The sequence below is a fragment of the Muntiacus reevesi genome, chromosome 6, assembly GCF_963930625.1.
Source record: "Muntiacus reevesi chromosome 6, mMunRee1.1, whole genome shotgun sequence".
Lineage (NCBI taxonomy): Eukaryota > Metazoa > Chordata > Mammalia > Artiodactyla > Cervidae > Muntiacus > Muntiacus reevesi.
In genome coordinates this window covers 91,713,929-91,739,508 of record NC_089254.1, presented here as the reverse complement: position 1 = coordinate 91,739,508, position 25,580 = coordinate 91,713,929, and the positions used below count along the sequence as shown (strand labels likewise).

The 25,580-nt window shown below is 39.4% G+C and overlaps 1 protein-coding gene across 1 annotated transcript in view; it reads left to right on the top strand.

The window, feature by feature from the left end:
- Positions 1–25,580, top strand: part of CHCHD3 (coiled-coil-helix-coiled-coil-helix domain containing 3) — a 287,381-nt gene that overhangs the window by 83,385 nt on the left and 178,416 nt on the right. The window contains exon 4 of the mRNA XM_065939307.1: positions 15,284–15,401. Coding sequence (XP_065795379.1) covers positions 15,284–15,401 — 118 coding nt within the window. The remainder of the gene's footprint in view (positions 1–15,283; positions 15,402–25,580) is intronic.

The following is a 25,580-nucleotide window of genomic DNA, read 5'->3' as shown; positions in this document are numbered from 1 at the left end:
GATTCGTGACTTGGCTGTTGTGAACTGTACATGCCGATGAATGTGGGATATTAGGCATTATTTACATCCTTTGGCTGGGGTTTTGTAACAGTAACAAAGGAGTGCTTTACAGTCCTTTCTTCATAGTGCTGAGGTTTTGAGTATTACTTAGCTGATTTCAGTAAATCCTGCTCTTGTTCTTTTTATGCTCATCTGTAAGACATAGTATTGTTTGCAAATGAGGCAAGTCCTATAGTGGGTGTGGATTATCCATTCATTGGATTCGATGACACATTGAACCAGCTTCAGCTTCCCTGAAATTTTTTAGATTAGCAACTTCTCTTTATATATATAAAAGATAAGGAGATAAGTTATTATTGATCTGAACTTGCTATGAACAATTGAATTGACATGTTGATGCAACTGATAGATTTGGTTCTTCAATGTATTTGAATGTAGACCACGCAATGCTGTTTTTACACTAACCCTCCTTATTTTTTCCCCATACCTCTTGGCACAGACATGTGAGTTCCTAGTAATTTAAAAATTCTGGTGAATGACACTTGATAGATGGTGTGATATTGTGAATACTGATAAGCTCTAGAAATTCAGTTGGCAAAGCATCAATTTCACACCTGAGACCTCAGCTCAAAGTTTAGGTTAAAGGTTTGCCTGGAGTCCGTAGTCTTTTTCACAGGTCCCCAGATACATCCAGTGATTCCAAACCACATTTTTCTTCTGCATCAAATCCAGGCAGCACTCTGAATCATTAAATATTAAACCTTATATTCAAGAACATTATTCACTCATTAATATTGCATTGCGGCCTAAACTGCATTGTTCAAAACATTTTAGGATGTTATGCAAGTCTGTCAAAATACATTAACGAACTTAGTCATGTTGAACTAAGCAAAAAATGACAAACTGTTTGCACCACAAACGTGTTGTCGTTGAATTTTTGTACAGTGTAAGCATTTTACGTTGGGATATTTGGATATCACTGTAAAGATAAAATGGATTGCGGTAGAAGCCAGATGGGATGAATATTCATGTTGCATGTAACATCTGCTATATATCTTAATGAAATTTATAGTTATCCCTGAAATTTTTCTTCCTTGACAGTATTTATTTATCTTCAAAATTGTTCTAACTAGGAGTTGAGTACAATTTAGTACAATTCTAGCTGCTTATAAAACTGTGGTATCTGCTTCAGGGGCCATTTTTCACATCTCCACGATGGCTATCATCTCTGCAGAATAGATGCTGGAGAGAGGCCTCCTGCGCACCGTGGAGTGACTGGGAAGCTTCTGAGTCTCAGCTGAGGGTGAGAGAGTGATGGAGTTCAAGCTTTGGTCTCTGACAGAATTTGTTGTGGATCACCAGGAATACGTCTGGTTTCTCGCTGCTTTTCACAATCCTGTTAGTTACAATGAGAATCCATAAAATTCTTCCCAGGAAGGAAAATGATAGACACATTTTGTGTAATATGCTAAAATTGTCCCTTCTTAATAAAAAAGAAAAGAAATCCTTTTTTTCTGGTACAAGAAGAAAGTTAAAATAGCAAAAGTTATGAAAATACACAATTGCTGAGGAGAAACTTTTTTTGTGTGTGTGTGCTGTGGCTACAACATAGCTTATGAGCTTTATCAGAAGTATGGTTGTCTTGATTATATTATGCATTAGTGATTATTGGCATTTGATGGGTTAGAATTTAATGAGGAAGAACAGTAAGAGGGAAGGTTGATGTTACAGCCTTGATGACCTCGATTTTTTTTTTTTTGGAATGAGGGATGGATTGATTTTCCTGTGATAATGTGGATCAGAATCCGTGTAAGTAGCCAGTGGGCTCATCCTGAACACCTACAGCTCTTATTTCAAAAATGAGAGGAATGGGTGTTGTGAGGTAAATAATGAAGGTGGCATAGCGAATTCCTGCTGGCTAGGAGTTAAATTATTCATTTTGTTGGTTTAGCTAACATGGTTCGTGCTGCGTGGGATTGGAACACTATGTCAGTGACGAATATTGCATAATTAAAAAGCCTCAGTTCCTCAGGCCTGTAATATAGTTGAAATTTAGAAATGGTTGTTAACACCGTGAAAGTATTTTCCTTTGTGTGGGTCTGTGCGGTTTACCTGCCATTTCGAAGTTTTTATGTTGTTAAACGTGGGTGTAACGATTAGCTGTAGTTAACATTGCTCCCACGCCATTGTGTTTCCCTTCTTGATAGCCTGCCCCATAGTCAACGGTCCATTTCAAAAGCCTGGTGAGCACACGTCCTCCTCACTCCACCACCACGCTTCCTTTTCCTTCTCACTTAGAATTACACTGTGGATTAGTGAAGGGCTTTGGGAGGATCCCACTTCTGTAACTACTAACTTTGGGCACTGCCTAGGCACTCGGACCTTTGCAAAGCAGCTTAAGACAGTAATTTATTACCTTCTCAGCCTTAGTAACTGAAGGGCAAAACACCATCGCAAACCTCTGATTTTTTCAGTGTTATTTAATATACATGGTGTTTTGTGCTCATACTCAGCGTGACTGTAATCTTTAGTTTATGCTTCTTCACTCGTGTAATTTTATACGTGGGTCGGTACTTGTGGAATAGCTCTGTAGCAGTATTTCTTGACCTCAGGAGTCTGTGGGTGGAAAAAGAAAAGCGTGGAAGCACTTCCTGGATAGTCTGACAGCCACTCGTCACCTGTGTTCGTATTTATAGCTGCAAAAGGGCCAGTAGATTGTGTCCTCCATAGATGGGTGGAAGAAGGAAGGGCTTTGTTAAGGGAGGGAGGAAAAACCAGACACATGCATTAATGTTTGGATCAGAACATGGAATGTTTTGCTTTGAGGGGCTTTGGCTGAACGTTCTAGTTCACATAGTCAGGACCATGTATTATAGTGACTTACTTGCACAGGGTTTCTGGAGTTACAAGGTAGAAAACAATTACCACCCCGTATTTTGAGCAGTTTATTGAACTTCTCTTGGTTCTGGTTTCTTCAGTTCTGAAAGGTGAATGACAACGACTCTGGAATTTTTTTTGTTAGGATTAAATGAAATAATGTATGTAAAACTCCTGTTAAAATCCCTGGCATAAGGAGGTACTCCATAAATGATAGCTGTTATTTGTTGAATGTAACACATTTTTCCATTTGAATGACATAAGTTGTATCTAAAGTCTTCCCTATTGAAAGTAACAAATCAAATGGAACAGACAAAAGGTCTGTCTAGACAAAGCTATAGTTTTTCCAGTGGTCATGTATGGATGAGAGAGTTGGACTATAAAGAAAGTTGAGCACCGAAGAATTGATGCTTTTGAGCTGTGGCGTTGGAGAAGACTCTTGAGAGTCCCTTGGACTGCAAGGAGATCCAACCAGTCCATCTTAAAGGAAATCGGTCCTTAATATTTATTGGAAGCACTGATGCTGAAGCTGACACTTCAATACTTGGGGCACCTGATGTGAAGAGTTGACTCATTGGAAAAGACCCTGATACTGGGAAAGATTGAAGGCAGGAGGAGAAGGGGACGACAGAGGATGAGATGGTTGGGTGGCATCATTGACTCGATGGACATAAGTGAGCAAACTCTGGGAGTTGGTGATGGACAGGGAAGCCTGGTGTGCTGCAATCTGTGGGGTTGCAAAGAGTGGGACATGACTGACTGAGCGACTGAACTGAAATGGAACAGAAAGAGAAAGGCCCACATGAGTCTGAATGCTTTTCTTGGAATAAAGAGGAACTGAGTTCTGGCTGGCTCCGCATGAGCCAGGCTTCTCTGTTCTGCCGTGTCTCCTGCAGCGCGAGTCCTTGTCCTCACACTAGGGTCTGCACAGTACATTCCTGAAAAGTGATTTTTAATGCATTTTCATTTTGTGCAACTCCATTTGTTTCTTTTATTTTTGTCATTGATGTGCGTTCTGAATGGTAATTCTTACTTTTTAAAGTATGTCTGTGATTTAACTTGCAAGTCAGAGATGGGGAAATGGCAAGTAAGGAAATGAACAGGAGTTACCTTAAGATGACAGTAGGTAACATCATACAGAATTTCACTTCATTTGCTCTTTTGATACGTGTTTCTGCCGTCTCATTTTGTGTTTAAGGTGAAAATTAAAATAAAACGAAATCCAATGTACTGCATAGTGTGGCTTTCAGATCAATGTGTTTCTATTCGAATTTATTTTTTCTTCAGCATGATTTCGTAGGGAGTGCTAGAAATAAAACACCTGCCAAGGAATGAATTTTTAGCTGATGAATAGTGTCAGAGAGGCGTGAACATGGATCGTGTTGTCTGGGGACAGCACAGTGTGGGGTGGGCCTGGGGGGTGCGGAGGCTGTGTGGGCCAAGGTGACTTTAAACGGAAAGGTGAGTCTGGTCTCACGGAGAAAGCCCCTTCAACTCTTGATATTTGTTTTGAGGTTGTGGAGTAGTTGAAGTAAAAAGCATGGGCTGTCTTTATTCAAAAGTGGAACTGATAGAGGTTCTTTTTGCAAGCCTGTGTTTAACTGGCTAACAGTAACAATTGTGACTGTGCTCAATGATACAAAATTTGACTGTTTATCCTTTTGTTGGAGTGGGTTTCAAATAGTGTTTTGGGAACAAAATTGCTTTTGCAGCACATGCCCTTTGGAGGTGGGTTGTCCCCCTGTTTCACATGCAACTTCATTTGCTCTTTGGCTTTCCAAAGAGGGTGTCCTTTTTCTCTCAGCTAGACTGCCCTTTATGACAATTGGCCGAGCGTTTCACCAGCATTATAGAATAGGTGCTTGCCGTGGAGATTAATCTTGAACTTACTACTGTGTAATACTTAATCAAAGCAATACTCTGTGATATAGGTGGTTTTTCTTCTCTCCACTGATTCTCCAAGACCTGTCCTTCAGTTATACCTGATGATTATCAGTGAGCTGCAAAACTGGACCGTGCTGTCTCGCCCCATGTAAAATTGCTCTTATTTGATTGTTTTGGTGTTAGTAGTTTCCACCCTGTATATGTCTAGAAAGACCACATAGTGCTTGCAGTACAGGGGGACTTTGTTTCTTTATCAATTCAGTCGCTCAGTCGTGTCCGACTCTTTGCAACCCCATGGACTGCAGCACGCCAGGCTTCCCTGTCCATCACCAACTCCCGAAGCCTACTCAGTCTCATGTCCATCGAGTCAGTGATGCCATCCAATCATCTCATTCTTGTCCCCTTCTCCTCCCGCCTTTAATCTTTCCCAGCATCAGGGTCTTTTCCAATGAATCGGTTCTTTGCATCAGATGGCCAAAGTATTGGAGTTTCAGCTTCAGCATCAGTCCTTCCAATGAATATTCAGGACTGTTTCTTTATACGAACAAGGTTTTTTTGTTTCTGTTTTTTTTTTTTTTTTTTGAGGAAAGTACAGCTTATAGTGAAGACACAATATAAGGAGATGGTTTCCATAAGAATTAATGTACAGTGCCCAAGATGGCCCCATCCAGCATTTTCAGTCCCTTCCCTCTGCCCTAAAATGCTTTAAGTAGTAACCCTTTAATGTGAGAGGAAAAAGTTGGATGGAAATGTAAAAGGTGGATAGGCTTCTAGGGAGGAGTTGGAGGCTTGAAAGCATCTCCATTGTCTGCTGCTTTTTCTTAGTAGAGCATCTGATGAATGGGTGTGAGCCAGGAGATTAGTTTTGGCCCAGCACACGGGTAACCAGTGTTGGCCCCAGTCTGTCTGAATGTTCCTGAGAGACCCTTCTGATTTCTCTGCCCCTGTTGACTACTGTGAATGGGTATAGGGTGGGAGACAGGAACAGAGAGACTTTCTCTTGGTTCCCTTGACAGGGGACTGAGCAGGCACCCCTGCTTAACGTAGTTCAGAGCTCTGGTGAGTAGGAGATGAAAAGCAGCAGCAGGCTGGGAGAAAGGCTCTCAAAAAAGGTGCTTCTGGCAAGAACTCTTGGCATATTTGGTGCTTTTGGCGTTTGTAGCACCGGTGACTATTACTGCTTAGTTGATAACATACACTGATTTTAAGGTATGTCTTGATTTCATGGATATTGAAGGATGGTGGGGGGAATAACCCTGTATATTTGATTAAATAGACTAAATTCTAGATGGAAATAAAGGGAAGTGGGAGAGAGGAGCAGTGATAATTAAATGATATAAAAACATTTCGCTGGACTGAAGAAAGATTGGAGGCTGCACATTGAGAGGCCTCTATTCTGGGAGGGATTGATGAGAAAAGATGCACACCTGGTCAGACTGCTGAAATTTCTGAGCTCTAAGGATAAAGAGAAAATCTTATAAGCTTCCTGACAGAAAGAACCACTAATTTATAAAGGAAATGGGATCAGTCCGGGTTTAGGCTTTTCTTTGCCAAACTGGAAGCTAGAAGGCAGAATGACATCTAGGGATTCCTGAGAAAGGGCGGAGAGCCCTAAATTCTGTGTTGAGCTCTCATTCACCTGCCAGGGTGAGAAAGAGACTTGTAGATATGTAAGGATTTGGAGAACTTATTAATGTAAACAACTAGCAATCAGAATCCACTAAGGAGACAAAACTCATCAGTTACTTTGACGGAGAGAATTTAATGCAAGAATTGTTAATGAGGCATTCAGGAACTGAAAAGGCAAAACAGCCACAACAAAGCTACTCACAGGCAGTGCTGTTAATAGAAATATATTGTGAGCCATCTATGTAATTATAATTTTTCTAGTAGCCACAAAAGAAATAATTCTGATTTTGTTTTCCCTAGTATATCCAAGATGTTCTCATTTTAACATATAATCAATATAAAATACGTTAGTGGGACATATCACTTTCTTATTTCCATGCTCAGTATTAATCCAGTATGTATTTTTTTTTTTTTTCCCAGTATGTATTTTATATTGACAGCACATCTCAGATGTGCTTGGACAGATTTCATGGACTTGATAGCCATGTCTGGTTAATGTTGGTGGTATTTGACAGTGCAGCTCTGAGCTATCCCAGAGGTAACACTGGCAGGAAGTTAGGAGTTAAAACACTGACTCTGGGAGGAGGGGCTCTGTGGAGCTGCAGCCCAGGGAAGGGGAGACCAGTGGGTCTGATTTCTGAGGACCCTCCAGGTAGGCAGGACTGGTGTTTCCAGAGAGAGGTGCAGGAAGGTTGCTTTTGCAGGTGTGAGCAGCCTGCAAACTGGATTGAACTGCTGCTGCAGGAACAAGTGCTGCTGCTGGCGTGAAGCAGTGCGGCCTGAGCGATGCTGAAAGGCGTAGACGGCAAACTGGAGAGTTCCTTTTCCCTCCACCAGCCTGCGGGCTCCCTCTGGCGCCCTCTATTGGCAGAACCTAACAGGGACCCAGCTGCAAAGCAGGCAGGTTTATAGACTCCCGGCTCCCACTTCACAAAGTAGGGGCGTGTGAAACTGAGTCATAGCTAAAAACCTGACATGCTGGTCCATCTTAGGAAGATTCTTAAAGAATTTGAACCAAATTAAAAATTAATTAGAACAGAGATCTTAACTAGGGAAAGGTGGAGAGGAGTAACAGCACCTGTGAGAATCCATCTTTTCACTGTCTGTCGATACATGGATGATAGAGTGGGAACATCTGATAAAGCTACCAATAAAGGTTTTTGAAAATGAAGAAAAATTCTTAACGGGAAAACTAAGAATTGTATGAATTTAAAAGCACTGAACTCTTAGCTAAGAGTTGGAGTTGAGAGTCACAACATTCAAATGATTTCATCTTACTGACTTTGCAGAGGGTGGTGGTTGAGAAAAATAGTAGGAATTTTGTTTTTAACAATAGTAGGGGGAAGTGTTTGTGAATGTTCAGAAAGAGAATGATCACTAATCTCAAAGAAGAATACCAAAGGTCTTTTTTGGGAGGGGAAGAACATGTATAGTAACTTGATATAACTGGGAAAATAAGGAAAGGGGAAAAACAAATAACAGCAAAGTAAGATTAATGTTAGATAAAATATAAAATGAAAGAAATTAAGTGTATCAGTTTCTTACTATTAATAATTGCAACTGGTCACAGTTGCCCACTTAAAGATCGAGGGTGCCAGATTATTTTAACACACACATACATATGCCAAGAGCTGTGTATTATTTGACATACAAGTAAAGCAAAGTTATTTGTTTAATCTTAATAAAAGTTAAAAAATTACTGGATTGGTAAAGCTGTACCAAGCCAAAGAAATATGAGAAAAGGTACAAATGAAAGTTGTCAGCCCTAAACAGAACAAAAAGGCACAATTATGTATTGATAACAAGCCAGATCTTAAAGACAACAGTTATTAACCTTTATGAATTAATCAAATTAGCAGCTCAACATGGGAATCAAAAATGATTAAAAATTCAAAGACTACTTGATTTAAAAAATAATAAAAAGATGTTCTGTAATTATTCTTTCTTTAAAAATGTTTACTCTGGGATTGATGGTGGTATTTGCTAAGCTTTAACTTTAAAACATCTACCATGAAAAGTGTTGGAGTGAGTTAGGTGTATGAGTTAGGTGTGAGTTAGTGAGTTAGGTGAGTTATGTGTATCTTTGTATGTTTGGAGGGTGAGAAGTTGCAGTTGGGTTTAAGCTTGAAAGTCCTTTGAATTAGAAAAGAGGAAAAGTATTGATTCTTTCCCTTACAAATCGTAGGAAGGAGAACGGTGATATCTTCTCTCTCTCTGACCAAAAGTTTACCAAGACTTACTGACTTAACAAGGCCAATTTCAAAATATGTGTTCTGGTGAAAATGTGTTTTTTTAAACAAAAAGCAAATGTAAGTACAGAAAACTGTTAAAGGCTTGCTGTATCTTTTACATATGTAAGGATGTGTACTATGTCTCACAGGCCACTTGAACCAGGAATGTTGTCCTAGTTTTCTGTCTTCAGGAGGACATCTCATGTTGCTATCTGTCCCAGGCTCAAGCCCATCTGGGATGAGGCCAGTGCTTAAGTTGATGTCTTGTCCCCCTGGGCCCATTAGAGGGATTTGCCCCAGAGATACCTGTGTGGACCTCTGGTTCCTTTTTCCTAGGAAGACTCTGTGGTTCTCCTCAACATCTTAGTAAATAAACAACTGCAGCGCCCATCCAATACATGTTCTCAAGGGAGGGGATGTAGGTACTTCGAAAGCAAGTCTTCAATAGTAACAGGTCATGCATGGGCATTCCCTGCTACAACTTCTGTACAGCAGTTTATTTAAAGCCCTGCTGGCCAAGCACAGTTCAGTATATGTGCTGCTCCCACCGTTGTTCACTTGTAGTTTGAATATTATAACAATTGGTATATACTCCCTAAGATAAAAAGACGATTATTGTAGCTTAAGATGCCTCTAAATATTTTGTTTAAACCAGATAAGAAAGAGGCCACAGATTCTTCCAGTAGATACAAGTCAAGGGCGCTTTGGGGTGTTGTGTAACTTCCTCAGGGAAATTTAATTGTGAATTCCCGAGGGAGGGGGATGTAGGCCTTGGATATGGTGACATTAACTTGTGAACTAAAACCAGAATTCTTTTCACATACAGATCTATTTTTCAGTGCAGTAAGAGAATGTATTTGATAAGCAAATGGTCCCAGAAAATCCAGGGTAGGTAGAACTTGTTCTCAAGTGAGACTTGAAATAGGGACTCGAGGTACAAAGTAGTATGCCATGTGTGAACAAGAGGTGATTGTCTCAAATGAGGAGATGAGAACCATTTAGGATTATAACTATGGGTAAATCCCCCGTATTAGCTGTAGGCTTCCAGTTAGAGGCTGAGTTAACTTCAGGCGTCATTTTGAAAGCCATGCAGGAAAATGCCCAGATTGTGGCTACATTTTAGTATGCTTTAAAACAAAAACACTTAAAAAAAAATCTTCTTGTGTATAAAGCAGGGAAACTTTGTTAAATTCTGAATGACATTTTAAATGATATTTGTATAGAAACATAGATGACCAAGATAAACATCCTCTAGGTTGTATTCAGAATCAAGTCTTAATCCTGGTTAGGTAATACTGATTGACTGTAGGTCTGCCAGATTGCAGTCAATCCGTTTTCCAAGACAGTGCCATTTCTTGCTAAATTACCATTATATGAAGAGTACCTGTGTTCCGTTGTATTAAACTAGGCTCATCCTCTGTTAATTTCTTTCAACAGTGCTTATTGAATGCCTGCCAATAGCCAGGCTCTGTGGAGTGTCCGAGTTGTGGTGCATAAGACAAAGTTCTTCCCCTGTCCCCTGGCTTAATACGTATATACACACACATACATTCTAATAGTGTATATGTATTATGTGTGTGTGTCCATGGGTGTGTCTTCTGTAAGAATGCAGGCTCTGAAGTCAGCCTGCCTGACTGCACCTCTCTCACTGGCTTTGTGACCCCGAGCAGATTATTTCATAAATCCTGTAAAGCCTTATTGTTACAAAACTTCTCTGTGCCTCAGCTTCCTCATCTGAAATAGAGTAAAATGGTTTTGATAGGGGTGCCGTTGAGGATTGTAAATGAGTTACACCCGTCAAGTGCTTAGACCTGTTCGTGGTACAAAGCAAGCATGAATAAATGCTGACTCTTTATTTGTTACACACACAGACGTTACATATTCAGTATATATATACATACTATGTATGAATTGGACATGGCCATATTAATGTACATTCATTCTCATGTATTTATTTCAGAATCACAGTGCATGTATATTTCCTTCTAGGATTTGAAATCATTTAAGCTGAGAAATATTAAGCTTGCTATGTACTTTTATTTTGGTAAAGTCTTATTAATAGAAAGCTGTATACTTGTTTTGTCATTATTTTTAATAGTCTTAATAATTAGTTTGTTGGATTACCAGCTCAGCTTTTCTGTTTAAAAGATGAGTAGTAAACAGTATTTTGAATGCTAGTTCAGCATGTTCTGACAAAGTATGATGCATTAAAATAAAATTCATCATTAGCATTAAAACTGACCTTTGTGGTCATAGTCGTTCATTTTTCTCTTCTAGTGTTTGAAACAGTCTAAGTCAAGTACTTTGCAGTACTATCCAGATATTCTGTGTATAATGATCATAGTTCAAGTTTAGATAAATCATTTCCTCAAGTTACTTTATCTGGAACAGTCTCAGTTTCCCATTTATTCTCACCCATTATCTGAGGTTCTCATCAACTTTCCTTCAGTAATATAATGACCTTATATATTAAATTATAAAGTGTTTTCTAAGCTAGAATTGTGTAGCATTTCTTATGTGTCAACCTACATGAAGATAAATCTGAGTATTTGTGAATTGCCAAATGAGCAGTGCCCAGGTTCAGAGAAACATTTAGGGCCATCGAAAACCAAACCCACTTTGGGAAAAGGCTGGTAATAATTTTGACTCTGGCAAACTCTGACTTGATGTAATGAAAGCACATTAAAAAAGGAGCTTCTTTTAAAATAATTATGAGTAATGTAGCTTGTAAAAACTGTCCTTATACGACCACAAAGGTGAGTAACGTAATGGAAGCTGATTCTTGTTGGTGGCGGTGGCGGTGGCGTTGCCGGATGTGTTACTCTTCAGGTTTAAGAACCATGGCTTTGGAAATCAGATCAAGTCATTTCATGTCTCCTGTGTGCTTTTCCACATCTCAATTTTTCTCATATATATATTTTTAAATAGTAATGCCTCCTTCATAGACAACAACAAAGTTGAATCTATAAAACATGCCTAGCTAAAGTTATCTTTAAAAATACTCCTCCCATTTTCTTAAAACCTTTAGGTTCTTTGAAATAAAATAATATTGGTCAGTTTTTACACAAACTGAAATACATAAATTTTATATATCATATCTATGAGAACTGAACATATGTGAGTAAATTATTTTTTCCATTTAAATGACACGTGTAATGTTGTTCATTATAAGAGATTTGGCTCATTTTTAGAAATTCATTTTGCTGGTGTATCTTACATCTCTCACCTGGTTGAGACTATATTGAGAACAAGAGCTCAGTTGCTAGGGTTTGAGGTGTAAGGACAGAGCTGACTGGTATTTGTTTCATTAAGCTTAGGCAAGCTATCCAATTACTTAATGCAAATAAGAAAAGTTTACACTAAACTCCTACTTCTTTGCTTAAAACTCTAGAGAATTTAAATGAGGAGAGATATGTATTTAAAAGAAGGAAATTTAAATGAAACTTAAATCAAGGGCTTAATGTAGAATAATATTAGACCAGGAGATCTGAAATAATCAGTGGGAAATGCCAGTAAATAAAAAAGAGAATGTATTCTCCAAGATACTTGGTATGTTTAGTTTTATTTTGAGATTATTCTTAAATCTTTGGAAACCCAAGTTGTTAATGATTTATTTTATCTCATACCTGCCTCCTCCCCCCTTTTTTAAAATAACAGGTACCTTGGTGACCCAGGAACCTTGGGCTATATAAAGCTCAGCCTTCAAAATTTAAAGCTAAGAAAACTGATGTTTATTAGAGTGTACCATTTAACTGCCTATAGGTAGTGAGGATTGGTTCTAGGTTCTACTGCCAGACTTATTAAAGATACAAAATTCTGATCAGGAAACTGTCACTGCACAGACCTTTCTTTTTTTCATTTTATTTTCAGACATTCCTTTAGAATAAACTATTTGACAATTTGAACAGGTCTATTTGTAAGAAAATGAAAGTAACTGTAAGAATAAGGAGAATTTCTTTTTGGTCAGTTTGTGCCACCCCCCAGTGTCTCTTCAACCAAGAGTCAAATATAACTAGGTGTTGGTAGTTTAGAGGCTCTGAAATGTTACGAGATGTAAAACAGCCTTCTTCTTTAGGCTGGTGTGGTCCAGGATCATCCCACTTGTGACGCTTAACATCACGGTGGCTTGGCCCTTGTAGAGCTCTGTTTGTGTCTAGTTTCATAAGTCCCCCAGGCTTCTATTTTCTGCAGCTTGTTTTCCATTTTCCAGTGAGTCGGAAATAGACCACTCATTCATTCATGCATATACTCAAGTATTTTGTGAGCACTTGCGGTGTGGGGCTGGCACTGTTCAGCGCTGGGTATATAGCAGTGGAAAAAAGCAAACCAGATCCTTGCCCTTACGGGAAACAAGGAAAGGAACATGTGCAAGGAGGGGGCTACTGGAGTCATTAGAGTCTATTTACCTGTTAAAGGTGCTTGATCATAAAAATAAAGCAGAACTTTGAAGAATTGGGGGAAAAAAGATGGAGAGGACCAAGTGATACGTAGTTATGGTGTATTTAATGAATGTGGAGATTTCCTCCTTTTCAGAAAATAACTGCTGCTTCTGTATTCCTGATCCCACAGTGGGTACTATTGTTATTACTGCTACTTACCTAATGCATTGAGTGCTTGTTGTACTCACAGGCTTTGTACTAAGTGCTTTTGTATATGGAATCCTGTAAGGTAAGTGTTAGCACCAGTCTGTTTTACTCATGAGAATAACAGGACCAGGGAGGTTAACTACACTCAGCTAGTAAATGGTAGAGCCTTGGTTTAGACTCAGGATCTGTATTAGATGTTGCAAGCTGAATAATCTTTATTTTTTTTATTATAACATGGAAGACTTTTGTTCTTATGTTATTGCTTCATTTTTCATTAACTTGCCGAACTTTATATTTCCAAAGTTGAGCTACTTTTAACTCCATTTATAATTAAAACTTATGCCATATGCAAGTAAACTCAGAAAAAATGTTGTTATTAAAGTGAACAATACTTTAAAATTTGATATACCAAATATGGAAGATTTGGGAAGCTTTAGTTATGTAGAACTCACTTTATGTCCAAGAACTAGTAATTAAAAATGTGAATTTTATACTAGTTTTATGTATGTATATAAAGTGCCTAGTGCAGTTTTCGCATATAGCAGGTGATCTGTAAATTATAGTAGTTGTTATTTTTAGTTTCCACCTCACTTGTAATATAAGTAATGCCTTTTACTTACAAGTGATAGGCTGGTAGAAATGCTTTTTGTGCCTTGTTTTCTAATCTGGTACAGTAACTTCAGCAGTTGTCAGCATGCTGTCCTTATGCGGACTACTTTGTTTCTATGTTGCTCTCCTTTTATATAACTCCAGGATTTATTTGGGTAAAAGTATATTTGCCTCTGTTATTTACCTTTATTCAAGACATAAATTTACACAGGTTTAATTTTTAGGGGAAAAGCATTATCACTTTGGAATGTATTTTACAAACTGATTTTATCTGTTAGAATTGATTTGTGAGAATTTCAGTGTATCAAGGTGATATAACAATTTAAAACTAGTAACCAAAAGTTTTCAAGAATCCTTTTTAAAACTGAAATTTGATAGACTAGTATTGAGTTCAATTTGGTGCTCATCATTCCCACTTACAAAGTAGATTGCACTCAGAATTTCACTTATACCAACATACCAATTTTACTTTTTCTTTTTATAGCTTTGCTTATAACTTCAGGGATATGTTGGTATAGAGTAGTTTTTCTCTCCCAGAAGAAAAGGCATTCAAAATCTTTTCCATGAGATTAGCCTAAAATGTGCTCTCCCTCAGTGATTACTGAATACCTTTTTGGGCCCAGGCGCACCTTTGTCATGCACAGGAGAGAGGTTGTAGTGGATTGCAACTTAGTATGATCTAACTGTGTGATGAGGTTACTGACACACCTCACGCAGTCAGATGCTTCATTGGTAGAACTAGCATTGGTTGGGAATCCTGGGAGGTGAGGTTCCGCTGTCTTACTTTGCTGGACCATGTGTGCGGTGTTAACATTTAGTTTGGAGCTCAGGGACAAATTGGAGTCATCCCACAAGTGAGAAACCCTGCCCCTGAAAGGTTTGGCCATTTTTGCAGATGAAGATTGTTGGGAAATGAGAGATCCACTGGGAGGAAAGATCTTCTAACAGTGTTTTTATTTCCTGCGGTAACGTCAGGTCCATGAGATCGGGAATGGTCCTTTTCAGTACCCTGTCATCAGTGCCTCACGCAGGGCCTCGTATAGAGTCAGTAAATAGCGGAGTCAGTTTTGATGGGAGGATGATGGTTACCTTCAAATATTTGTCTTATAGATGGCTTGTTAATTAGATGTATTACTTCTCTCTCCAGAGGGCAGATGGAGTCACCAGGGATAGAATATTAGTTGGGCAGATTTCAATTTGACATAAGAAGAACTTAGTAAAACTAATTTAGCGGTTAGATTGATTAGCCTCTTGGTATATTTGAATTCTCTTCTTTTAAATGCTTCAATAAGGGCTGCATGAGGATTTGTTAGAAAATATACCTGCTATTGATAAATTCTAGGCCAAGATGACTTCAGCTACTAACCCTAGGGCTGTTTCTATCTTTTTATTTAACACATTAAACACATGATGTCAACTATTAAAATCTTTTTTTCCCCCTAAGTTAGAACTTTGTTGTCTTTTCAGACTGAAGCAAAGCAAAGAACTGGATGCAGAGAAGGCTTTTGCCAACGAGCAGTTGACCAGAGCTATCCTTCGTGAGAGGATATCAAATGAGGAGGAGCGTGCGAAGGCAAAGCACCTGGTGAGCATGAAAGATTTAGTCAGAAGGTCTTGTCTACAAGGAAACCGCTGATGTTTGGGAAAAGCTTGCCAACTTCCAGTGTGGATGATATTCATGTTCTCTTTGCTGAGATTTTCTTTATCTTTGCCTTTTACGAGTGGCTGACAATTTGCTGAGATTAACCACCAAGGACTCTAAGGCAGGTGTAATGAGAGTTATTGAAGAAAAGATCAGCACAGAGACACAGGCGTCTTGCCTGAGGGATGTTGTTTGCTTGTTCCCACTGGTTGGTTTCGGTTTCATTTATTTGAAACCTCTGGGGTGAGACCCTAGTTTGGTCCTCTTCTTGCTGGCAGCCACCAGATGCTAGCTGGGCAGACTCCAGCAGAGGTGAGTAAGGTTGCATCCATCACTTTCTGGACTTCAGAAAGGGGAACCATTTTTTATAAGAAAGGAAATAATTTTTTCAAAGAAAATATTTTTTTAGAAATTTAAAAATTACATAAATATGTTTAAAAATGACTATTAGTAGCAGAAAATTTAAGAGGCACCCATAAAGCTATCACTCTCATATAACCATGGTTTACCCCGAGGTGTTTCCCTCTGGACAATTTCTATTCCTAGGTCTGTTACCTATTGAAGACTTTGGATAGCGCTGTACATAGTGTTTACATCATGAACGTACTCTTTATATCACCAAAATGTGGTTTTTAATGGCTGAACAGTAGTGTCTTCTGCATGCAACATGATTGGTTGAACATCTTCCTGTTGTTAAATAAAAGTGGAGCTGTTCTGGGTGAAGCCTGGGGTCCTGTCTACTCAGTGCTAACTTTAGCCTTCCTAGAAACCCTCATGTCATTTCCCTATCTTCTCAATGGGATATGGTTGGGAACTCATTGGAGAGAGAAATGTAACCATAGAGTGGAGAGCTGGGGATGCAAGACTCAGGGGATGTCCCTAGTCCAGCAGGCGACGGGAGATTGTTACCAGTTTGTAAGAAAAGACTTGGTCTCTGTTCTCTCCTGTTCTTTCTCTTGGTCCTTTCTTTGAGAGGCTAACCTACAACCAGTTGCCAATAGAGAAAATAGGAAGCCAGTGCGTACTGAATACGTTTCTTCAGTTACTCATTCAGGATCCAGGCTACATGGGCAGGCAGTAAACCAGAACAGAGGTGATGGACTAAGAGAGGAGTGTCTAGGGTCTGGCCAGCGCCTCTTTGAGGACACACACATTGAGTGGAACTGAAGCCTAAAGATGTGAAAGGAAAGTCGTTTGTTGTGAATGGGGGATAATTGCAGAATTAAAAGTGTTAGGGGTTGAGTAATTTAATTATGACTGTTGTGCTCCTGAGTTTGAGGGTTTTGGGGGGAAGTTGAAAACATGTCAGGCCCATACGTTAAGGGTCATTCCCATGAATGTTACAGCCTCCCAGTTGGAAGGCCAGGGATGGAGAGGAGAGAGTTTAATAGTGCTTGTGGTGGAGGGTGGTGGGTTGGCGGGTGGGGAGCAAGCTTCAAGGTTTCTAGTGGGCCGAGCACCCCTTGGTTCTTATTTTTATTTGTGTCCCAGGTTTTGCCTCTTCTCTTTGAAGCATTCTTTTCTCTACTTCTCTTGCTCTGAATTTGAATTACCTTGTTCTTTTAGTTCAGGGAGATAAGCAAGATTAAGATTAAAAAAAAAAACTCGTTAAACACACATGCACATGAGAAGGCATAAAAAGAGAGTTTTCATAAGAAATCTGAAAGTATAAAAAAATTTCTTAATTCACAGTAACTAGAATATTATGTACTGTAGTTGGGTTGGAGCAGTGTATCTTCAGCACATTTTTTCCTTGTATCTTATAAATCCTGTCTATTTCCTATCTATGTATTTTTGTTTTTAGGTTAAGCATAAGAAATCGACATTATATATTCTATTTTTCAGGTCTCTTCTTTATTGATTCTGGAGTCATATGGTATGGGTGGCAAATTACTGACAACTCCTTAATTTCAGCATCTGTCATAAATTGGCCAAACAGAGCCCTCAAAGCACGTTGGGACTAAAAGTAGAATTTATGCAATAGTATTATAGATGATCCAGAGGATTTCGTTCTGGCTTGAGGATTCTCAGATACTTAAGTGTAGCTCTTGGCCACAACAACGTAGCTGCCTGCAGCAGTTTAGGTACCTGGTGACTCCCAACTTATTTACCATGTTATCACCTTTATTGTTGTTATTCATTATTATAGAAGACATGCATATTTGTTGGGTAAAGATCAGGAAATAAATACAAAAACAGTAAAATCAATTAGATTACCATTATCCAGAGATAATTACTATTAACTTTCTGGTTTATTGTTTTATATTCTTTTTCACATTGCACTGAGTCTGTATAAAACATTTATATTAATATGTCTATTTGTATTTCTCCAAACATAGTAGTATATGTAGTTTTATGTAACTTTTACAGTAACTTTCATATTGAAAAAAATTTAGACTATTTAAGGCCTTTCTATACCAATAAATATGTATTTGCATGATTACTTTTAATGGTTGAGTGTATTTCACTGAAGTTTCATCTGATTATTAAAATGATACAGGGATAAACATTCAAAGTTACTAAGGGATCATCTTATGTGTTAGGATGGCTGCCATTAAGAAAAAACAGATACCAGTAAGGTATCTCAGGGAGCTGCTCAATGTTTTGTGGTAGCCTGGATGGAATGGAAATTTAGGGGAGCGTGGATACATGTATATATATGGCTGAGTCCCGTCGCTGTTCAGCTGAAACTGTCACAACATTGTTCATTGGCCCTACCCAATACAAAATAAAAGTTTTCTTTTTTTTTTTTTAAAAAAAAGACAGTAACAAGTATTGTCAAGGATAATCTGAGAATGTAAAATGGTACAGTCACTTTGGAAAATAGTATGGTGGTTCCTCAAGAAAAGTAAAACTGGAATCATCATATGATTCAGCAGTCCACTCTTCTGGCATGTGTGCATGCCCAGTCCCTCAGTCATGTCTGACTGTGTGCAACCCCATGGACTGTCCTTGGGATCTCCAGGCAAGAACACTGGAGTGGCTTGCCATTTCCTCCTCCAGGGGATCTTCCCCACCCAGGGATCGAGCCTGCATTTCCTGTGGCTCCTGCATTGGCAGAATTTTTTTTTTTTTTTTTTTTTTTTTAACTGCTTGGGCCATCTGGGAGGCCCCACTCTTCTGGTTCTTTATCCAAAAGAACGACATCAAAGAGATATTCGTATATCTGTGTCCATTGCAACATTATTCATAGTAGCCAGGAGGTGGAAGAAATCTATGTGTTCCTCAGTAGCTTAATGCATAAACAAAATTGTCATACATGTACGATGGTGTGTTGTTCAGCCTTTAGAAGGAGGGAAATTCTAATGTATCATGCGATTTAGATGAACCTCGAGGACATTATGCTTAGTGAAAGAAACCAGTCACAGAAAGGTAAATACTGTGTGATTCCGATTGTGTGCAGCATCTAGTGTATCACATTCAGAGACAGAAGGCAGCAGGGTGGGTTCAAGGGGCTGAGTGGAAGGAGGAGTGGGAGCTTTCTAATGGGTTTGGAGTCTTAGTTTCACAGGATGGAAAGAGTTCTGGAGCTTGGTTTTGCAGCAGTCTGAATGCACTTTACACTCCGAAGCTATACACTTCTATTTATTTATTTCATAAATAAAAGCTATTACTATTATTATTAATAAAAGCTATACATTTACTCAGCTGATAAGTTTTAGATTATATTTTACCATAGTTACACCATATGAAAATGGTGTAGAGGAAATGCGTAAGGAAATAGCATTGCCGCATGTATGGTTCATGCTCAGGGGTGTAAAGTTCCTTCTGCCCCTCAGCCCCTGCCTGCCATGTACACAGAGTCTGCATCTCCCCATGCCATAGGACACGTGCTGGGGAACATGCCTTCAAGTCTGTGTCGTCCATCGGTGCCTCGATCCCCGAGCCGTGGCAGTGGGCATCCTCAGAACCCATGACTCCTGGGAGAGTCACCCAGGACCATTAGCGTTGTTCTGCTGAGTGCTGGACCCCCCACGGCTGCCATTCTTAACCCCAGTGTGTGGGACTCTTTTGAGGGATGGCCAAACGTTGGTGTCTTCCTCTTTATTTAGAACCCAAATATTGCAGCCAGCAAGAGAGTAAAGGTTGGATTTCACACATTGGAAGGAATTGGAAAGCTGTCTTTCAGTAGAACTAGGAGGAAGGATAAAAATCCCGAACTGACGCCGTGTTGGTGCTGTGAATAAAACTCCTCTTCCCCCTCCCCATCCTGCGCCCACACACAGTTGACATTTAGATCACTGTCTCCTTAGATGGAGTCCAGGCGGATTCTTCCCACAGTTGTTGTAGCAGCTCGCTTTATTGAAGCTCTTCGAAAGGCACAGTCATGATGGCCCTGTTGCTGAAGTTTTAAAATAGGACCAGATGAAAACTTTCCTTTTTGAAAGGATTGCGTTAGCTGGAGAAGCCACGGGTCCTGCTTTCGATTCAAGAAGAGCATACCAGTCCCTAACCTTACCTCTCATAGATAGGTACCAGCATTTTCATCAGCTGATTCTACCCAGGAGTTTTGGAAAAGAACTTCACTGATAATTTTATCTGCTTGAAAATGTTAACTAAAATTCACGTGAAAGGACTGTTGCTTAGGAGCAGGAAAGCAACTCTGTAAAGAAAGACCGGTTAAAAGGACTAGGCTGGGAAACCTGTTAAGTTAATGTGACTTGACATTTGTGTGTCTCTGAGATCCCGTATATCTAAACCTAATATTTGCTGTGTCATTCATTTTTTTTTTTTAATTAAAGAATAAGGACTTTGCATTTACATTTTTGTAAAATGCCAATTAACATTTTGTTTCACTCCTCCTTTCTGTTGTATTAAACTGTGCTGGTTTGACATTATTCATTTCTTTTTACAACCACAGAACTGTAGTATTTTCTTGTTTCTTTTTGAGTCTAAACTTGAAGCCACAATTTACTTAAGGAAATAGTTGCTTAAATATTTTGGAGCTTATAAAGCTGAATGTGAAAGAGTTTCCTTCATTTTTTGGGCAGATGTTTTATTGAGTGCTTACTATATGAAAAACATGGTGGATACTGAGGCTGTACGAATGAAAAAGACAAAATCCGTAAGGAATTCACACTGCAATGTGGGAGACAGATACATGAAAAATAATGCTAAAAAGTGCCAAGTCTGTGATAGAGCCTTGCTACTTATATCTTTATGAGAATTCTCACTTCAGTGAAAGCAGAGACTGACTTTGTTTTAACCATTTTGTATCTGCGTTCATTCGTTCACACACATTTGAGAGCCTAATACACACTGGAGCCTGGCAAAGAGTAGAGAGTCAATAAATGCTTGCCATTTCATAAGTGAAGAATTGAGTCTACTCAGGTTGTGGAAATGGGAGGAGAGGGGAAGATGAGAAAAGATTTCCTAGAGAAGTGATGCCAGAGTGGAATGTTGGAGAAGGAATCACCTGTGTGGTTGGAGGAGTAGGGATGGTCCAGCCTACAGTATTGTAGGTAAAGCATGGAAGCCTGGGGACACTGGAACACCACAGGAGCTAATGAGTGGAAGTAGAGGGTGAGGAGTGTTGAGGCATGAGGCAGAAGAAGTTGGCAGAGCTAAAATCACTAGGCACACGTATGCAGTCCAGAGAACCCAGGACTATATACATGCAAAGGTTTGAAGTGCAGTGGTTAGATGGGCATTTTGATAGCTTTATAGTGAAGGCTGCAGGATGGACTAGAGGAGATCATTCTTTCTGTGGTCCCCGCCATCACAGGTTTATGGAACACCTGGTGTGTGCTAGGTGATATTAGTTGCTGGGGGTGCAAAGATAGATTAGATTTGATCACTTTTCCTGAGTCGCCTTCTTCAGTCAAGTATAAGCTGGGTGGGGAAGGTCATTCTTAATTTGGATTTTTTTTTTCCTCATAGTAAAATTTTTGAATTTGTTAAACCTCGTAGTGTTTAGAAAAAAATTAAAAGAAAAAATTAGGGTAAGTGAATGCATAAATTTAGTTTTTGCAAATTTAAGCTGTTGTTTTACCAAAATGTCACTTTTTATCCCCAGTTTCCCTTTTGTCTGAAATGCACCAGCGAAGCAATCAAGAAGAATTGATTAATTTTGTGCTTTGTGCTTTTCACTTCTGTGTTTTGTTTGTGCTTCAAACTGTGACAGTTGAAATTTTGTGGTTAAGGAGAAAAAGGTTTTGAATTTGGGGCTGGAGGAAAATTACTAAAGGCAGTAGATAAGAATACTGCTCTGCCCAAGTATATAAGTGAGGGTCTTCCCAAGAGCAGAGGTTACCATTGGGGTTATAATTTTGAAATGATCAACATGGTTCATGCTCAGAAGTTCTGTGTTGAAGAAAGGTAAGAGTGATCACTTGGGGCTTTTAGTATCATTAAAATTAACCAGGTGAATGAAGCTGCAATGTAGTAGCGCTTATCCTGGGTTCTTTTGTTGGACACAACCCTTTCAAAAAAATTTTTGGTCTTTTTTTTGGGGTGTAGTTTAGTACTTCAGTTATAATCTCTATTAACACACTGCCTATGATTATATATGCCCTGGGCTGGTTTTTCTTGCTGTAGACACAAATCCCCAATTGTTCTGACATGCATAGAGTATTAGTTTGCTTTGAAGGCCAACAATGAAGTTAATGATTTTGAGCTTTCACTTTTGAGGACTATTTAAATACTGAATTTCTGTTCTGTGTCAGAAATTTAAGCCATTTAGGCATAAGATAATTTCCTCGATGTTATTAGTGAGAATGGGACGTAGGATCTGTCTGCAAGCCCATTTCTTCCTGTCTCTCCTTCAGTTGCTATCTGACCAGGAAATGTAGAGGGCAGCAGCCCTCAGGACAGGTGGGAGCAGAGGCGTGCACCATCAGCTTGCCTCCTGTGTAAGTGTTTGAATTCAGCAGGCCATTCTGGTTTCCAGGACAGAGCCACCGTATCCCATCTTCTCCCATCATGTGCTTTGTTATCTTGTGTGGTCTTTGCCGCCTGTGTGTGTTAAAGCAACACACTATTGTCAGCTGAAACACATACAGCCCTGTGAAGAAATTATTAGGAAGAGATTTTTAGTCAGATATTCCATGGAGTGCCAGGCTAGCTCTTGGTACATTTTTTTTTTTTGCCACAGTAGTAGAGAAAGAGAAATAAGTTTTGACTCAGTATGCCAGCCTCATCTTTACGTTAAGAGCCCAGAAAGAATAGGACTGCCATTGCAGGTTTCAGCATTGCTTTTGTGTGTGTGTGTGTGTGTGTGTGTGTGTGTGTGCGCGCGCACTCAGTTATGCCTGACTCTTTGCGACTCCATGGACTGTAGCCCGCCAGGCTCCTCTGTCCATGGGATTTTCCAGATAAGAATACTGGAGTGTCTTAACCAGATGAATGTATTTCTCAAATGTATGTGGTCAGACCCTTTCCTCATCAGGATTTGCAGGAATACGTAGGCTCTTAACATTACCATCTAGTCCGAGAGAAGCCTGTTGTCATACTGAGCAGATACTGGGGGTCCTGGAGAAGAGAATGACTGAACATTCTTCTGAAAGTGGAGATTAAATCTCACTGTCATGGCTGGCGAGTCTGTCCTGTGAACACCATGTAGAGGTGACTGCATTTTGCTGGTGTTGCATTTTTTCCCCAAGGAACTATTATAGTTTGTGTGACCTGTTGACAGAGGGATTAGAGAGGATCTGAGAATAATGCTGTTGATGTTCTTGCCAACAAGTAGTTGTATTTAAAGACAGCTATGAGGAGCAACTCTGCTTAAAAGGTGCTGTCATATTGTCATTCTAAATGCACTTTACAGATTCATCAAGTTGCTTGCACACTGGTTGGCTCAGGGCAACTCCTGTTGAGTGGTGTCATACGTGGTCACCCTGCCATAAATAGCTTATTGACATCCCATCAGTTGGGTCATTACGGGTGTCAAGGTGAGGTATGGAGAGCATCAAGTAAAAATCCATAGGTAACTGAGGTGCAAAGGGTTGGTTATAATTCCATCTCTTTATAATGCCCTGGCATTTATTGTTAACTTATTTGCTTCACTGCCTGGTCCGAGATGAACTGTCATTAGAGCCTTGGAATGTTATTAAACTGACATCATAATCTCTTTTCCTACTGAAGAGGCTGAGAAATATGGCCCTCAGTGTTTGCTTTAACCTGTGACAGATTAAAAGTTGAACAGAAGCATAATGAAGTCCATCAATCCTTCCAAATCCCAAAGAGAAGTGTTTTGCACATTATGTTTTGAATGAGGCTCCTAAGGCGAATGGGCTCTGTTTTGTTCAGAAGCATCCTTTTCAGCTTGTCTCCCTGGCAAGTCTGAGGACTGTCAGTTATCATACAGCCGTGGAGAATTGCTTCCAACCTATGGTACTTGGACCTCTGGTTTAGTGAATTCAGTGGTAAATTGAAGAGCAGTAATGTTTACTAGGTGACATACCACATGCAGTGAGGTCTGCTGTATTTTTGCTTACTGACATTAAGTTCTTCACAATGCTGAACATTCTTGAGTCACTGTGTATTTACTTCTTTTATATATTCCTGCCTTTATTGCTTGGATATGATTCCTAAATGGGACTGAGTTATGTTCTTTCTGTGTTTCTTGATGTTTTGAACTGTGCCCTGCTTTGGTGGGTAGGAGGGTTGATTTTTATGTAGCCTGGGGTTATTCCCTTCACCATAAAGACATTCAGCATTTTGTTCCAGTGCGGCTCTCTCCACCATTTTCTTTACTAACTATATTTTAAGGATGACTTCTCCTGAAAATACCAAGGGGCAGAATTACCAAATGAAGTAAGGCCTCCATTCTCTAGAGAGCAGGAATCTGTTTACAAACCTGTGGTATTTATTACATACCTCATTTAGCTCATTCATCATTTTAATAGAAAAATGAGTCATTTTAGATGATTCTGAAATAATTCGAGGTAAGCTACATAGCCCCAAGCAGAATATGATTTCCTCAGCCACCAAGCTGTTTTTTTTTTTTTTAAAAGGAATGATCAGCCCCAATAATTTATGATTACTTTGGTAAACTTATCAGATGTCTTCATTGTCATAGAAATTTGTTGAGATGAAAAGTTTAGAGGAGTTTTCTTCAAACTTCTGCCAGTTCTTCCATCTTTCATGACAAATGGCTGCAAGGTTATGTACTTGGCTGTGTGTTTAAATACTCTCTGCCTGTTTAAAACACTGACTATAAAGTTAATTCCAGATTTGTGTTTAATATTCTCCTGATAAGAAAGAACACAAGTCAGTGTCACAGGGCCAGTTTTATTGGAGATTATTATAAACCTATTTGTGTACATTTCTGTTCAGGCATTAAGCATTGATCCTTTTCTTTTCTTTAACCTATCTGATTCTCAGGTACACAGCTAGCTGATGGCCTGGAACCATAACTCTGAAACCAGAATGAGTCACAAAGTATTTCTAGATTGCACCATAATGCTCACGGCCTTTGTTAATAAATCAGCACCACAGCAAAAACAGTTGGTACTTGTTTCTCGTGTTCTTTGTTTAACCAGGAGCTTTCAAGTCCAGCGTCTTATTTGGTGTTAATAAATGCTTGATAGTAGTAGGACAGCTAATCGTTTCTGTTTCTAAGGGATTGTAAACCTAAAGTTTGCACAGCATAATAACCAGGGCTGCAGATTGGTCCTCCGCTGCCTCAGTGATCTCATTTGGGGCACAGTTTGGCAAATTTAGTTATTATTACTTTTTATTTTTTTTTGGTGTGAGGGGGACCTTCCCTGGTGGCTCAGACAGTAAAGACTCTGCCTGCAATACCGAAGACCTGGGTGGGATCGGGATCCCTGGGTTGGGAGGATCCCCTGGAGGAGGAGCTGGCAACCCAGTCCAGCCTTCTTGCCAGCCTGACTAAAAACATCACGATGTGATGGGCCTATTCATCAGAGAGGCCGGCGGCCGTGGCCACTCATAAGCCTGGTGTGCCCCTGCCTAGTGAAATGAATAGCATGTTCATAATCCTGACACTGTCAGGGGCTGATAATCTGTTTAAGAGCACCTGAATGTAGTAATACACATTGTAACTAAAGTTTCCATGTAGGCCATTGTGAATTGAAAAAGTTTCTCAGTATTCCAGAAAAGTTCTCACCTGTGAATCTCTGCACTGCAAAGGATACTGGTTAAATGAAGTGTTTTTGT